Here is a 16,881-nt window from a genome sequence, read left to right as displayed (position 1 = left end):
TTATGGTGAAGGTGATTTAGATGTGGATCAGCTGAAAATAGGGCAAAGGTTGACTCTGGGTGAAATAAACTCTACCGTCTTTTGATAAGCAGGCATCTCAGAGAAAAATAACAGTATTTAAGCTGAGCCATGCCTGTTTGTTTCTTCTTCCCAAGTTTGTCACATCATGATTTTAGTGAGTGTTTCCCTGGTGACTGACAAAGTTGAACATCTTTTCATGTATCTATAGGCCATTTGGAATATGCTCTTTAGTGTAGTGCCAATTCAAGTCTTTTGTCTATTTGCTTTATTGGGTTGCATGCTTTTAATTTTGCTAAATTGATTTGAAGGAGTTTTAAAAACTTGTAGTGTAATATTCTAAGTAATCTCTTTTGTTGGATAAATGGATTTCAAATATCTTCTCCCACTATTAACTTGCTTTCTCTCTCTCTTAATAGTGTCTTATGAAGAGAAGTTTTAAATTTTAACATGCTCCAATTTATTAATGTTTTCCTTTGTGGTTGTCACTTTTTACATCCTATTTAAGAAATCTCTGCCTAGGGGCACCTGGATGGCTTAGTTGGTTGGGCATCCAACTTGTTTTTGGCTCAGGTCATGACCTCAGGGTTGTGGGATGGAGCCCCTTGACAGGCTCTGTGCTCAATGGGGCATCTGCTTGAGATTCTCTCTTGGCTTCTTTCTCTGCCCCAACCCTCCATGTTCTCTCTCTCTCTCTAAAAATAAGTAAGTAAGTAAGTAAGTAAGTAAATAAATAAATAATTTGTTTTTAAAGGAAATCTCTGCCTACCTTGAGGTCATAAAGATATTCCTCTATGTTAACTTAAAAAGCACTTCTATTTTTACACTTCATATTTGGATTTATTATCTACCTGGAATTGCTTTCTTTGTACTATTTGAGATATCATTTTTTGCTAAATGATTTTCAATTAACTTGTATCTTTTATTGAAATGATCATGCTTTCCCCAAGACTCTCTGAACTATATCTCCTGTTCCTTGGTCTACCCATCTATCCGTGTGCTAATATTCATGATTTAATCACTTTAGGTTGATAATATGTCTTGATATCTGGTACTGTGAGGCATCCACTGCATTTCTGTAAATATTGGAATCAGTTTATCTGTATTTATAGCAAAAAAAACCAAGGCTCTGATTACAATTACATTGAATATATTCCAATTAAATATGCACCAGTTTGTGGCAAACTGACATCTTTACAATATTGAGTATTCAAATCTATGAAAAGAGTATAATCCGTTTAGTTATTAGGGTCTTTAATTTCAATGAAATTTTAATATTTTTCAGTGTAGAGGCCTATTTTAAAAGATATGTTCCAAGATATCTTTTATTATTTTAAAAATGTTATTGTAGGGGTGCCTGGCTGGTTTAATCAGTAGAGCATGTGACTCTCAGTTTCAGGGTTGTATGTTCAAACCCTACATTGGATGTAGAGCTTCCTTAAAAAAAATGTATATATATGTGTGTGTTACTGTAATTGGTATCTTTCCTGAATTATATATTTTTGTTTGTTTACTGATGATATGTAGAAATATAATTGATTTTCATTAGCTCACCTTGCATTAAGTAAACTGGATAAATTCACTTATTAATTCTATTATCTAATAGTTTTTCGGAGAATTATTTTAGGTGTTCTCAGGCACAATTATGTCCTCTGTAAATGAAATTTTATTAGTTTTTTTCTAATCCTGATATTTTCTTCTCCCTACCTTATCACCTTTCTCATCACCATTATCAAAAGGAATATTTTACCATTAACTATGTTTTCTGCATGTTTTTGGTAGATACTTATAAGCATATAAAAGAGTTCCCTTCTATGACTAATTTATTAAGGTTATATCATGATGGGTGTTAAATTTTTAGTAAGTGCTTCTTTGCATCTTACAACATGATCATATGATTTTTCAATTTTTGTGTCTGTTAGTGCTGTAAATTAAGATGATTGGTTTTTAAGTGTTAAACAACTTTTTGTGTTCCTAGAATAAGAGCCTCTTAGTTATATTCTATTTGGCTTTTATATATTACTGGATTCAATTTACTAATATTTGGCTTAAGAATTTTGCTCCTGTGGAAATGAGAGAGAACTGTCTATACTTTTTCTTTCTTGTAGTATCCTTGTCAGGTTTTGGTTTCAAGGTCCTGGCCTCATAAAGAGTTGAGTATATCTTTTCCTATCCTTGGGAAGACTTTGTGTAAGATTAGTTATTGTTTCTTCCTTAATTGTCCAGAAAATTCACTAGTGAACTAATTTGTGTCTGGAGTTTTCTTTGTAAGAAGTTTTTATATAATGGATTCAATTTCTTTTGTAAATGTAGGACTATTCTTATTTTCTATTTCTTCTGGAGTCAGTTTTGGTAAGTTACATGTTTTATGAATTTGTTTACTTTATTTAAATCATCAGCTACATTGCAACAGGCTGTTCACAGTATTCTCTTATAATCTTCTTTAGTGTCTACAGGATCTGTAGTGATCCTTTGTTCATTTGTGGAACTGATAATTTGTCTTTTGTTCTTCTTAATCAGCCTTATTGTGGTAACCAATTTTATTAAAAATGTTAAATAACCAACTTTCAGCTTTATTGATCTTCTATATTTTATATTTGTTATAAATTTTATTTCTGCTCTCCTTTTTATTTCCTTACTGCTAGTTTGAGTTTGATTTGGTGTTCTCTTAGTGTCTTCCTGAGTTGAAAACTTACATAATTGGTTTTCAACTTAAAATTTTTTCTAATATATGCATAATGGCCTAAATTTCTCTCTGAGTTTGTCATATGATTTTAAAAATTGTGGTTAATTATGTAACACAAATTCAGCAAAGGTGAGAAATACAAAACCAAAAAACAAAAATCAGTTGTGTTTCTATATAGTAGCAACAAACAATTTAAAAAAGAAATTAAGAAAAGAACTTCATTTATAATGGTATAAAAAAGAATAAAATTCTCAGGAGCAGGGGATCCCTGGGTGATTCAGCAGTTTGCCGCTTGCCTTTGGCCGGGGGCATGATCCTGGAGTCCTGGGATCGAGTCCCGCGTCAGGCTCCCAGCATGGAGCCTGCTTCTCCCTCTGCCTGTGTCTCTGCCTCTCTCTCTCTGTCTATCATGAATGAATAAATAAAATAAAATAAAAATATTAAAAAAAATTCTTAGGAGCAAATTTAGCCAAAAGATTTGTAAGAGATATTAGTCTATAGTTTTCTTTTCTTGTAATGTCTTTGATTTCAGTATCAGGCTAATGCTGGTTTTACAGATTAAGTTACAAAGTATTAGGTTCAGGGACCTGGGTGGCTCAGTCAGTTAAGCATCTGCCTTCAGTTCAGATCATGATCCCAGGTCCTGAGATCAAGCCCCACAAGAGGCTCCTTGCTCAACAAAGAGTCTGCTTCTCCTTCTCCCTCTGCTTCTCCTCCTGCTTGTGCTCTCTCTCTCTCTTTCTCTCGTAAATAAACAAAATCTTAAAAGAGAGAAAGTATTAGGTTTTCTTAATTTTCAGGGAAGAGTTTGAGAAGGATTGGTGTTAACTCTTCTTTAAATGTTTGGTGGAAGTCACCAGTGAAACCATCTAGTCCTGGGACTTCTTTGTTGGGAGAATTTAAAAACATAATAATGGGTTCAATCTCCTTACTTGTTATAAGTTTATTCAGATTTTCTATTTTTTCATGAGTCATTTTGTTAGCTTCTGTGTCTCTAGGAGTTTGTCCATCATCTAGGTTATCCAATTTGTTGGGGTACTATTGTCATATTAGTTGACTATTGTTTAATTTCTATATATTTGTGCATTCTCCAGTTTTTCTTTGGTTATTGTTTTCTAGTTTCATTCCATTGTGTTTGGAAAAAATATTTTGTATGATTTCAATAATTTTGAATTTATTAAGACTTGTTTTAACATATAGTATATCCTAGAGAATGCTTCATGTGCAATTGCTTCTTATACTTTGGGGCTCTGTCAATATGTACATATGTTTCTAAGTGTTATGTCTTCTATATGTGTTAAGTTTTTGTCAATATAAATGTAAATGGATTAGGCTCTCCAATTCAAAGACAGATTGTCAAAATAGTTTTTTTAAAAACATTTTATTTATTCATTTATTTGATAGAGAGAGAGAGAACACAAGCAGGGGGAGTGGTAGGAAAAATGAGAGGGAGGAGCAGACTCCTCACCGAGCAGGGAGTCTGATGTGGAGCTCAATCTCAGGACCCTGGGATCTTGACCTGAGCTGAAGGCAATTACCCAACCATCTGAGCCACCCAGGCACCCCATCAGAGTGGATATAAAAAAAAAAACACAAACCTTTTATCTATCTATAATGTCCTTCTTTTTCTCTTATAACCTTTTTAAATTGAAAATCTATTTTGTCTGATAATAATATAACCACTCTCTTTTGGTTAATACTTGCATGGAATATTTTTTCCCACTTTCAATATCTTTGTGTTTTGTATCTAAATTTTTTTTTAAATTTTTATTTATTTATGATAGGCACACAGTGAGAGAGAGAGAGAGAGAGGCAGAGACACAGGCAGAGGGAGAAGCAGGCTCCATGCACCGGGAGCCCGACGTGGGATTCGATCCCGGGTCTCCAGGATCCCGCCCCGGGCCAAAGGCAGGCGTCAAACCGCTGCGCCACCCAGGGATCCCTGTGTTTTGTATCTAAAAGGTGTCTCTTGTCGATAGCATATAATCATTTCTTTTTAAAATATCTGTTCCGACAACATCTGTAAGTGAAGAGTTTAATCTGTTTACATTTAAAGTAATTACTGATAAGAAAGGACTTCTTTCTGCCGCTTAACTATCTTTTATGTATAATTTATATACTTTTTATTCCTCAGTTCCTCCATTACTGCCTTTTTTTGCATCTAGTTGATTTTTTTCTAGTGTTCTGATTCTGTTCTTAAATTTTTTGTACATACTTTAGTGACTTTCCAACCTAATCTGACTAGTGTCAACTAAATTTTGATAATATACAAGCACTGTGCTTTCATACATCTCTGTTCCTTCCCTTCTATTGTCAGATTGCACCTTTATATATTATGTGGCCATTAACATAGATTTATTGTTATTATTTTGAGCATCTATATTTTAGATCATATAGAAGAAAAGGGGAAGAGTTACAAACCAAAAAGTACAGTAATACTGACTTTTATTTACCTATATGGTTACTTTTACCAGTGTTCTTTATTTCTTCACGTGGATTTGAGTTGCTGTTTACTGTCCTTTCCTTTTTTTTTTTAAGATTTATTCATTTATTCATGATAGACACGGAGAGAGAGAGAGAGGCAGAGACACAGGAGGCGGAAGAAGCAGGCTCCATGCCAGGAGCCCAAAGTGGGACTCAATCCTGGGGCTCCAGGATCGGGCCCTGGGCCAAAGGCAGGCGCCAAACAGCTGAGCCACCCAGGGATCCCCTGTCCTTTTCTTTTAACCTAAAAAGATTCCCTTTATCAGACACCTGGGTGGCTCAGTGGTTGAGTGTCTGCCTTCTACTCAAGTTGTGATCCTGGGGTTCTGGGATCGAGTCCCACACTGGACTCCCTGCAGGGATCCAGCTTCTCTCTCTGCCTGTGTTTCTGTCTCTCTCTGTGTGTCTCTCATGAATAAACAAAATCTTAACAAAAATTCCCTTTAGCATTCCTTCCAGGGCAGGTTTATTACTAATAAACTCTCTTAACTTTTACTTATCTTGGAATGTTTTATATTGTCCTTCATTCTTTTTTTAAGTATTTTATTTATTCATTTGAGAGAGAGAGCAAGCACAAGTGGGGGGAGGGAGAAGCAGACTTCCTGCTGATCAGGGAGCTCAATATGAGGCTCTATTCCAGGTCTCTGGGACCATGACCTAATCTGAAGGCAGATGCTTAACCAACTGAGCCACCCAGTTACCCATTATATTTTCCTTCATTCTTGAAGGATAGTTTTGCTGGATATAGAATTCTTATTTGGCACTTCTGCACTTTAAATATGACATCCTATTGCTCTGTAGTCTCTGCTGTTTCTGATGAGAAATTGACTTTTAATCTGATTGAGAATACTTGTATATGATAAATTATTTTACTCTTTCTGCTTTCAGGATTTCCTCTGCTTTCATCTGACTGCTTAAATCCATTATTGAACCTCTCTAATGAATTTTTCATTTTAGTTATTGTAGTTTTCAGCTCCACAATTTCTACTTTATTCCTTTTTAGCAATTTCTTTTTATTGATATTTTAATTTTGTTCATACACTATTTACCTAGCTTCCTTTAGCTCTTTGATAATATTTAAAACAGTGGTTTTAAAGTCTATATAAGTCCAATGTCTGAGCTTCCTCAGGAATAGTTTTTGTCAATTTTTTTTCATTGACTAGGCCATATTCTTCTGTTTCTTATTATGTTTTGGGATTTTTAAAAGTTATTTTTTGGTTGCTGCCATCAAAAAACTAAGCATTTGAATATTATAATGTGTTATCTCTGGGTGTCAAGTGCTCTCCCTTCTCCAGGATTTGCTGTTCTTGATTATTGAAGACTCAGCTTATGTTCAGTCATTGTTTTTACTGAGATTTCCTTGAACACTGGCAACTTAAAAAAACAAACAAAACACCTTTCCCAATCTTTGTGGTTTGGCTCTGTGTGGGAGTATTTTTTTAACACTTAACAAGGCCATTTGAAATTCTTTCTTAGCCTTCACTTCCTGGTTGCAACTAACATATTTACCAGCCAATGTTGGAATCTTAGGCCTTTTTGGGGTCTTTCCTGAGATGCATCTTGTCTCAGGCATGTTACATGGCCTTCTAAATGCCCCTGTGTTCATGAGCACTTTTCATTTCGAATGACCTAAATTCCCAGTATACTTCTCTCCTTAGCTTTTACTCCCAGGCTTTCGGTGGTCTATTTAGGTACCAATGGTAACCTTCGTCCCCAGGCAGTTGCAGGTTGTTTATTTACCTTACAGTATTTTCAGGCAATGTCTGCCGCTTTTCTGCTGGTTAAGCAAAAGAGAGATAAGCCTTGCATTAGTCCTTCAGCTGACTTCCAGGAAGATTAGAACAGATGAACACAATGATTTCCAGGGACTAGAGCTCCATCCTAGGAAGGTGGGCTGCGGTCCTTAAGTCTGTGTCCAAGTCATAGATAGAGTAGGGCAGGGGTAAATGAAAGTATCATAAAGTTTTCTTGCCATTTTTAAGTTGTCTTATTTTATTTTACTTTATTTTTTGGATTGAACATTTACTAGGTTGACTGTTTTCCAGAATTCTGACAAAGTTGGTCTGACAGTTGCTGGTTATTTTTTAAAGTTTCCATGGAGGTATGGGGGTTTAGAGCTGTCAGTTCTGCCATTTTGATGATATCCCTCTCCTCACAATTTTGATACATTGTATCTTCAATATTTATATACATGTATACTTTTTAGATATTCATATTCATATATACATATATATGAAAAAATGTGTACTTTTGTATTGAAGTAATTGTAGATTCACAGGATATTGCAAAGAAATGTATAGGGAAGTCACATGCATCCTTTCCCCAGTCTCCCTGGAAGTTAATATTTTGTGGAACTAAAGTGTAATATCAAAACCATGAAATTGACATTGGTAGGAACCACCCTTTCCCCCCATCCCTAATTCCTTGACAACCACTAGTCTATTCTCTATCTCTGTAGTTACGTTACTTCATTAATGTTACATAATAGACATCCTTTTGGGATTAGTTTTTTTTCAATCAGTATAATTTCCATGAAGTTTATCCAAGTTGTTGTGTGTTTTTTTTTTTTTGTTTTTAAATTGCTAAGTAGTATTCCATAAGATACCTGTATTGCAGTTTGTTTAGCCATTTACCCATTAAAAGAGATTTGGATAGTTTCTGGTTTGGGATTCTTATAAAGCTGCTATGAACATTCTTGTACAATTCCCTGGATGGAAAGAAGTTTTTGTTTCTCCGGGATAAATGTCCAAGAGTTGTTGGGTTGTATGGTGAGTACCTTTTCAGTTTTCAAAGAACTGCCAAACTCTTTTCCAAAATGGCTATACCATTCCTACCACAAACGTGTGTGTGATCCCTATCTAAGAAAGCTACTTCTCACTCAAGGTTATAGAGACTTACCCCAAAGAGTTTTAAAGTTTTAACTCATATTTAGGTCTATGATTAATTCGAAGTTAATTTTTACATGTTGGGTGGGACAATCATTTTAGGGCCCACAAAAATGTTTTAAATCTTTAAAATCAGAAGAAAAAAATAAGCATACTCTGCTTGGATTGCATTAGTCTTTATACCAATACAAATGTAAAATGTAGTTTTAAAAATATATATATTAAAGAAACTCTGAGGTTCTGACACTAAATCTTTCCATACCAATTCTTCCAACACCAACTAAATATACAATAATTCAGTTTTGACATCAACTCCAGGGATAAGTTGAGATCCTACAGGTTAAGGGCTCAGTTCCACAAGACTGCTCCTACTTCAGATACCAGTTGCCAGTCTCATGGGCCACTTGAACTTCTGACCTACCAAATTTGAGAATTCCTATAATTTCTGCTCAGTTTTGATTATCTATTAGAATGGACTCACAAAACTCAGGAAAACATTTTACTTACATTTACCACTTTATTGTTAATTATTATTATTATTATTTAAAAAGATTTTATTTATTCATTTGAGACAGAGAGAGAACATGAGCAGGGGGGAGAGACAGATGGAGAAGGAGAAGAAGGTTCCCACTGAGCAGGGAGCCCAATACAGGACTCGATCCCAGGACCTTGAGATCATGACCTGAGCCAAAGGCAGATGCTTAATCATCTGAGCTACCCAGGTGCCCCCTACCAGTTTAATATATAGGAAATAACTCAGGAACAGCTAAATGAAAGAGATGCATGAAGGGTGGGAATGCAGAGCTTCTCTGCTCTCTCTTGGCGCCCATTTCCTAGTACTTCCATGTATCTACTAACCTCCTTCTAATCACTTTAGTCTTTCTTTCTTTTTTTTTTATTTTATTTATTTGAGAGAGAGAGAACATGAGCAGGGGGGAGGGGTAGAGGGAGAGGGAGAAGCAGACTCCCCACTGAGCAGGGAGCCTCATGTGAGACTTGATCTAAGACTCTTAGATCATGACCTGAGCTGAAGGAAGATGCTTAACCAACTGAGCCACCCAGGTGCCCAATGTTTAGTCTTTCCAGTGACCAGCTCCCATCCTTTTTTTTTTTTTTTTAAGATTTATTTAGTTATTGCAGTTCTGCTGTGAGGTCATTTTAGATAATACAGAATTGACAGGTGGTTTTGGAAACAGAGATTATTAATAATTTTGATAAGTGATCTTGATGAGAGAAGTCAAGGCTGGATCGGAGTGGGCTGAGAAGGGAATGTGGTAGGAGAAGGGAATGAGGAAAGGAGAACAATCACTGGTTGGGAGATCTTGAAAAACCTGAGAATTTATGCACTGAAGAGGGAGAAATAGGGCAGTTCTGGAGGAGATTTTGGAGTCAAGGGAGGTTTGTTTTAGATGGGAGGAATTTCAGTATGTTTGTATCATGATAGAAGTAATCTAATAGGGGAAAAAGTTATGATGCTGGAGGGCGAGGTGTTTGTAGGAGTAAAGTTCTTAGGAATGTGGGAGGGAAAGGAATCCAGGTCACTGGTAGAGGGACTGGCATTCATAGGCGCAAGGACACTTCATTCATAGTAACCCAAATGTTACTATGTCTGTAATAATAGTTTTGATGGTGAGAAGATAAGGGTGTTCATGGCTGTTATATCTTTTAATTTTTTTCCATGAGGAATGAAGCAAAAATTGAGAGCAAAGAGTGGAGGTTGGGGAGGAGGTATAGGAAGCTTTCAGTAGAGAGGAAAAGGTGTGAAATAATTCATCACATCTGCTCAAACGTCAAAATATTGGAGAAAGCCCTCCCGGTATTAAGCACATCTCCTTCCAACCGCTTTTTTCTCCCTGGACCTTTTTTGCTCTTTTCCGGTACTCATCACCATTTGTAATTGTATCTTTTATCGGTGCACTTGTCTGTTCCTCCAGTAGAGAACTACATACAGGAGGGCGGGGACTCTTGTTTTTTTTTTTTTTTTTAATTTCCCCCATGTATTCACAAAGAAACAGGACTGGTACATAATCAGTGAATCATCTCTCTTTGAAACAGAGTTAAATGGACGAACGTCTTCGAAATTTTGTCTCCGGGTCACCGCTGTCAGGTGTTTGGGCCACTCACTTTTCCCCCCTCTCTGAGCTCTCATTTCTGACTACGTAGGATGCCACGGGGATTGTAACGTCTCCTCTGCCCACCTCACCGCGCCGTCATGAGGAACATCTGAGCTAAGAAATCTGGAAATGCTTCATCCAGCGATCTGCAAACGTAACGGATTATTTTTAGCGCACGCGTGGCCTCACAGGTAGCAGGTGCTGAAAAGGACTCGCTGGCTGCGAGGGGGTGGGGGTGGGGGCGGGGGAGGGAGGAGGCGAGGGGGCCGTTATGGTTTCTGGGACTGCAGGCATCCAAGCTTTGCAAGAAGGGTTCTGCAGGCCACGGAGAGGCGGGGCTCGGGCCCGCAGCCCCCTCGCTCCGGCTTTCCCCGGAGGCGCTAGCCCGGCGAGGATGGGGGGCGGGGAGGTCCAGGGGGGAGTAACTGTCAAGCCTCCCCGCTTGGCGCCTTTATTTAAATGGTACGTGCGGGTCCCGCTGCTGTACGTGCCCGGGGCGGGGCTGCGAGCGCCGGGGGCCGGGGGCGGGGCGGGGAGGCGGAGGGGCGAGAGGGGCGGGGCCTGGGCGGGGCCTGGGCGGGGCCAGGCTGGCCGGGGGGGCGGGTCTAGCGGCGGCCCCCGGCGAGGTTCAGTGCGCTTGCGCTGACAGACGCAAGATGGCGGACAGTGCGGAACTAAAGGTAAAGCGCAGCTCGAATTCACTTCTAATATTCGGCCGCGGAGACGGCACCAGCGGCGCCGGGGGGGATGGGTCCGGCCCTGGGGGGCCGCTCGGGGCGGACTCCATCCGGGCCTGGAGTTGTAGGCAGGAGCGGCGCGCCCGGCCGCAGCTGAGGGGGGCCCGGCAGCGGCGGGCCGCGGGCCCCGGGTGCCTCGGGGGCGCTGACGGGTCGTCCCCGGCGTGTTATTGTTGTGGGCGCCTCCGGCGGGGGCGGCGGGGGAAGAGCCTGCGCGTCGGGCGGTGGGCGCCTCGGCTGCCCCCGGGGCTCGGCTTGCTCGCCTCCCCCCGGCCTCCCCGCCCCCACGGGGAACGGGGGCTGGGGCAGGGGGGGATTGGGAAAGCTCCCCGCCGCCGCTTCCTCTTCCTCCCCTGCGGTCCCGGCTGCTGTCAGGAGCTCTCCCCGGACCCCCGGGAACTTGCCTCCGGCCGCCGCGCCCCGCCCCTCCCCTCCCCTCCGTGGCGCCCCCCCCGCCCCCGCTCCCGCCGCCCCGGACCGGCTCTCCCCGCCCGCCCGCCCGCCCGCCCGCCTGTCAGGAGGCGCCCGGGGTCCCCGCTCGTGGGCAGCGCGATGCTGGGGCTGCGGGGCGGGGACGCGGGGGGGAAAAGCTCCCGGAAAGTTTCGTGAGCCCCGGACCGGCGTTGGGGTTCGGCCCGGGGGCGGTGTTGGTGGTGCTGGTGATGCTGGTGATGGGTGGGGGGTCGCTCTGGGCGGGACGTTACTTTCTGATTCCGGACCCCCGGGGCGGGGAGGGGGGGCAGGACCCCACCCCCCCTCGCAGGGTGTGTATCTGCCAGCGGTGGTGGGAAGCGGCTGCGTCTCCCCCCTCCTGGTGCTCCTCTCCCCTTTGGCTGGTGTGGAGGGTGAGAGAGGAGCCTTTGCAAGGGGGTTGGGGGGGTCCCTGCACACACACACCATGATGGCGATGCTATAGCTGATGGAGGTGAATGGTTCGTGTTTATATCCCCCCGTTGCCTTTTGTTTGTAGGGACATCTCGCTGGCCATGTTGATTTGGACGGAATTCCTCCCCTCATCCTACTTCAACCCCCAATAAATAGAACGTTGCCTCCGTCCCTCCCAACTGTACCGAATGGCTCACGCCTCGCGGAATTTAGATGAAAGGGTGTCCCCCCCTCCTCCCCTCTCTCCACCCCCCACCCCCTGCTTTTGCTCCCACCCCAGCCTTCTTTACCTGATGATGGTGGCTTCTTCACCGAGGCAGACAGACCACTACACGAGCTGCAGGGGGGAGGGGGGGTGGAACCCTTATGATTGGATCGTGACAAATGGGGCTCCGCTTGAATAATTTTGGTTTAGTAGCAGGCAGTTTTAACTAACGCGTACGATGTCGAGGCTCTGAACGCGATAAGTCCCCTCTCCCTGGCTGTGTGTGTGTGTGTGTGTGTGTGTGAGAACCCAGCAGCCGGTCCCAGCTCGACCCAGGGCACTGACATCCCTGTCAGAGTGGCGATTGGGATCTACAGTTGTAAATCTCCGGGGAGGGTCCTCGGCCTCAAATTAATAAAAATCGTCTTAAAAAAAAAATTCCTCTCCGTGCTCCCGAAACGACAGCTTCTCAAACAGGCAAACACCAGGTTTGTTTCTGGAGTTTTTCCGTGGAAAGCTTAGCTGAAGGATGGGCTTCCTCAATGATTTTTTTTTTTTTCAATGTTGACATTCCAACATTTGTATATTAAGGCGCTGGCTTTGAATGTCATTCTTTTTAAAAATTTACTTCTCATTACACATTAATTGAAGAGAGAGCAGATTTGGAAGGGTTGGTTTCGTGTTTTTCTTTTTTTTTTTTCCTCTCCCCACTTTCAAACTATTGAGTGAAATGAAAAAGCCTCAGCGATTGAAATATTTTGAGATCATGGACTCTTGAAATATAAAGTACACTACTTTAAGATACATGTTTTCTATAGTTTCACTCATTGTAGTCACAATGTTGCTGTGATCTTTGCCTTCTAATATTTATCTTATTTGGAATCCTTTTGAATGATAGCTAATCAGTTCTGTTATACATGGGCCACAGAATAAAGCTGAAAAGCTTGTGCCGGTTATATTGTCACTCTTGATGCTGTCCAAAGAAACTGGTATGGAAAGCACATGCTGGGAGATTTCCTCCTTTGTTCTTTCTCATTTTAAGAAACTGCCTTTGGGGATAGATCAGATCCCTGGTGTGAGTCTTGTTAGGTAAAGTTTCTCTTTACAAAAATGAGCCTGTATCAGATAAATGCTAAACACTTGGGGGGTGGGGAGGGAACGTTATTTTTCTAAAAAATGGTCTCCCTTTTTGCTCTCAAAAATCTACTTGAGTTTTTTCCCCAGAGGAAAAACTGCTCTAGTGTTCATGTAGTACAGTTTTTTTTTTTTTTTGGATTATAAGAACTGTTTTGACAAACTAGTTTGTCATTGTGTGTGCCCAATACTTTTAAAAGCTGTGATAAATTGCTTAGTTGGTGATAGCTGTGTTAAAAACTTTAGTACTTGATTGTGGTTAGATATGCTGTTCTTTTTTTTTTTTTTTCCGTTGTTGTTTTTGAAGGGGGTAGATGATCTTAGGAACGCCTACCATAGTTATCTGAGAATGTGTGTATATAATTTCCTGTGCAGTAAGCTTTTGGAAGATCCTCCTTATGGAAATTATATTTTCTGATGGTTTTTGTTTTTTTGTTTTGGGAGTAAATAGCATTTATTCTTAATTAGATAGGAAAAGTCAGAATAAGAAAAACCCAGATTTTTCAGTTTTAGGTAAAACTGCAGTACTTAGAATGAATTTCCAACTATGAGGCTTTGAGTAAATACAGTAACTTTCTTGTTATCTTAATGCACAACCCACATTTCATCTTGCTGTTGATTGTATTCATAATTATTTTCCTCACGGCCCATTTTAGTGAGTCCTTTTAAATCTATAGCAGATCTACGAAGATCAGATGGGAAAAATAGATCTGTATCTCCTGTAGGAATAGTGCAAGCTGCAACACTTGAAGATACTGCCAATAAAAATTAGATTGTGAGTCATACATATCAAAAAGAATTCTCTGTGCACATTTGTTTATGAAAGGTTTAAATTTTCATTAGGGGAATACCCATAAATGACATCTGTAAGAATGTAGAGAGTGAACATTTTATTATCTTTAAGAACTTAAAAAAGCAGGAGGGTATGATGGCCAGACGATCTTGAAGTTAATAATCTGATAGCTTCATGTAGTTCCTCTTAAAGTACTTAAAAAAAAAAGATTTATTTATTTGAGAGAGAGAGAAAGAGTGCATGCACACGCCAAAGGGGGAGTTGAGGGAGGGGTAGAGGGGGAGGAAGAGAATCTCAAGCTAACTCCTGGCTGAGCCTGGAGTTTCAGGGGAGGGGGCCTTGAGGGGTGGAGCTTGAGGGCTTGATCTCACAATCCTAAAATGATGACCTGAGCTGAGATCAAGAGTTGGATTCTTGACCAACTGAGCCACCTAGGCACCCCAAAGTACCTTTTTTATTATAATTTTTTTACATTAAAACTCAAGCCCTTTTAACTCATAGGAGGAAGGGGGGTGGGGAGGAAGAAGTTCATCATTTTAATGGAGTAAAATAATGGAATTCAGTGGGAAGATAAGCCATACTTTTAAAACTATATACTTTTAAAAGTATAAGCATGTCAGTAAATTCTGTTGTCATATTCTGTTTCTTTATTTTCAAGAAATAGCCACTTAATTTTGATCTTTGTGGTATGATTCGTCTGCTTTTATTTCAGATAGAAGGAAATAAACGTGACAGTCTATTCCTGAATTTGATTTGAATCTCCCTAATTTGGTTTGGTGTCAAGTACCCCATTTAGATAGCTTTAAGTTACCATTTTTATGAACAGTATTTAAAAACAATTTATAAACACTTTAGTTTTTAAGTATTTTATATAATTGTTTTAAAATACTGCTTTTTCATCTACAATTTTCTCTTGGGTCACTGTATTGTCTTTCTCCTCAAAGACTCTCTTGTAACCACTGTGGATTGCAATAGTGTTTAGTGGTGAGTCCATAGCTGATTAACCTTGGGTTTCTCCTGATGAACTATATCAACATGCTGCTCCAGGGTTCTTGCTGAAGCTTTTTGAGTTCAGTGTAATTTGTACCCTTTCTTGGTGGTAACTGGGGATAAAGAAAATAAAGTGGCTCATGGTTTTAGTGGGAACTGGAAAGAAGTATCTGAGTTTCTGGAAAACTAGGTGTATATGATAAGATCTGGCCTTTGAAAACAAAACCCTTGGTTCATTATGTTATAGAAATGATTGTAGTGCTTTCTGAAGTATTTTGCTCCAGCATTAAGCACCTTTTTCTTTTTTCATGTTTGAATGAATAATATCTTATTTTTGCAAGGTACTTTGCAGTTCATAATGTAGTTCATAATGTATCACATTATCTCGTGATCTTTCCAACAGTTCTTTGAGGTTGGTGGGAAGGCAGGTCATATCTCTCTTTTATTGATGAAGTGAGCCCAGAAACAGTAAGTGACTAGCCCGAGGTCATACAAATAAAAGTGGCGGGGACTTGAACCTAGGTCTTGTGATTTCAAACCCTGTACTGTATAGGTTGCTGTAAAGGTGCCATGTCTGTCCTGGAGCCCTCCAGGGTGCCCAGCTTACAAAGAATTCTAGTTATGTTGTTGCTAATACTTTCCCTCTTGCTATGCCAGGGTATTTTTGGATATTCCTTGGGCTTTTTTGCAAGGAAGATTTTGGAGCTTGTTAGTTGGAATCATAGATGTTAATTCTTGCAAATGTCATTTTGCTTTGAGAATTTCAGAGAATACTGAAAAATAAGCAGAAAAATAAACACCTGTAATCCCAGCACTTAGAAATATCATGGTTAACATATGGATATCTATCCATTTAGATTTTCTCTCCGTGAGCATATGTGTATGTATGTTCATCACAAAAAGAGATCACACTTTTATTTGTAATCTGTTTATTTTCATGGCTGTTTTTACAGGTTAGTAAATATAGGTCTGTGTGATCATTTGAAAGGTAACATTGTAGTTTACTCAGCTAGTCCCTTATCCTTGGACAATTAGAGTATTTCCACTTTTTGCTATTTTAAACAATGTCTTGACAGCCTGGTATAAAAGTTTGCAAATGTCTTATTCTAACAAAATACATTGATATGATGGAACTTTTTCTGTGCTTGAGGGAGCAGTGCTAATGGTAGTTTGATTAGATCAAGTGTTGTGAGTGAAATAAGTTAATTCTTGCTTTGTTCGTTGTCTGTACCTTTGTTTCTGTTTCTATAAACCTATCAGATAAGATTATTAAGTGATGGCAGAGATATATTCTATAAAATATAAGAAAACATTGTTTCTGAATCAGAACATTTGATAAAGCATGAGATAAACTATGAAACAGCAATTATAACTTATTTCAAGTATGTTTGATTTTGGAAATAGTATCGTAGTAATCAAATATTGGAAGTTTATGTGCCTTGTTTAGATGCGCATCTGTTTTTAACTGACGTTTTAAGTAAAGCAGTGCTGAGCATTAATATAAAGTGGAAATGAATTTGCCTTACTCATATCTTTTTTCAAGTGGAAATGAATTTGCCTTACTCATATCTTTTTTCCTCAAAACTAAATGTTGCCAGAGTAGTAGTTTGGTAGGTAACATTGTTGAAACTGTTATAGAAAAGAGGCTACAGAGGCAATGAAAATATTTTTCTATTTTAAGAAGGCATTTTTAAGGGTTAAATCGACTAATAAGTGCATATGTGAGCCTTTATGGGTTTAAATCAATAAATGGATATGTCAGTTAAGAATATTTGTGCAACATCTGGAAAGTACTGCACTGTGGAAGGAACAGTTGATGAGATTAAGGGGGTGAAGATGATCAAACTCTAAATTTGACATGTCAGATTTAGTCCTCATGTAAACTCGAATTTATGTAACAAGTTTTATGAATAGGATTTAAAAAAATAGGTGATAAAGAAAAGTTAGGTA

The 16,881-nt window shown here is 39.7% G+C and overlaps 1 protein-coding gene across 1 annotated transcript in view; it reads left to right on the top strand.

Moving 5' to 3' along the window:
- Window positions 1-10,827: 10,827 nt before the first annotated feature.
- The window catches only part of PIAS1 (protein inhibitor of activated STAT 1), a 117,385-nt gene continuing 111,331 nt past the window's right edge, over window positions 10,828-16,881 (top strand). The window contains exon 1 of the mRNA XM_055320102.1: window positions 10,828-10,867. Within this exon, the coding sequence (XP_055176077.1) occupies window positions 10,844-10,867 (24 nt within the window). The 5' untranslated portion in view covers window positions 10,828-10,843. The remainder of the gene's footprint in view (window positions 10,868-16,881) is intronic.

This window comes from Nyctereutes procyonoides, unplaced genomic scaffold (assembly GCF_905146905.1).
Source record: "Nyctereutes procyonoides isolate TBG_1078 unplaced genomic scaffold, NYPRO_anot_genome, whole genome shotgun sequence".
NCBI classification, from domain to species: domain Eukaryota; kingdom Metazoa; phylum Chordata; class Mammalia; order Carnivora; family Canidae; genus Nyctereutes; species Nyctereutes procyonoides.
The sequence above is the reverse complement of the archived record's forward strand: the minus strand, read 5'-3'. Positions and strand labels throughout refer to the sequence as shown.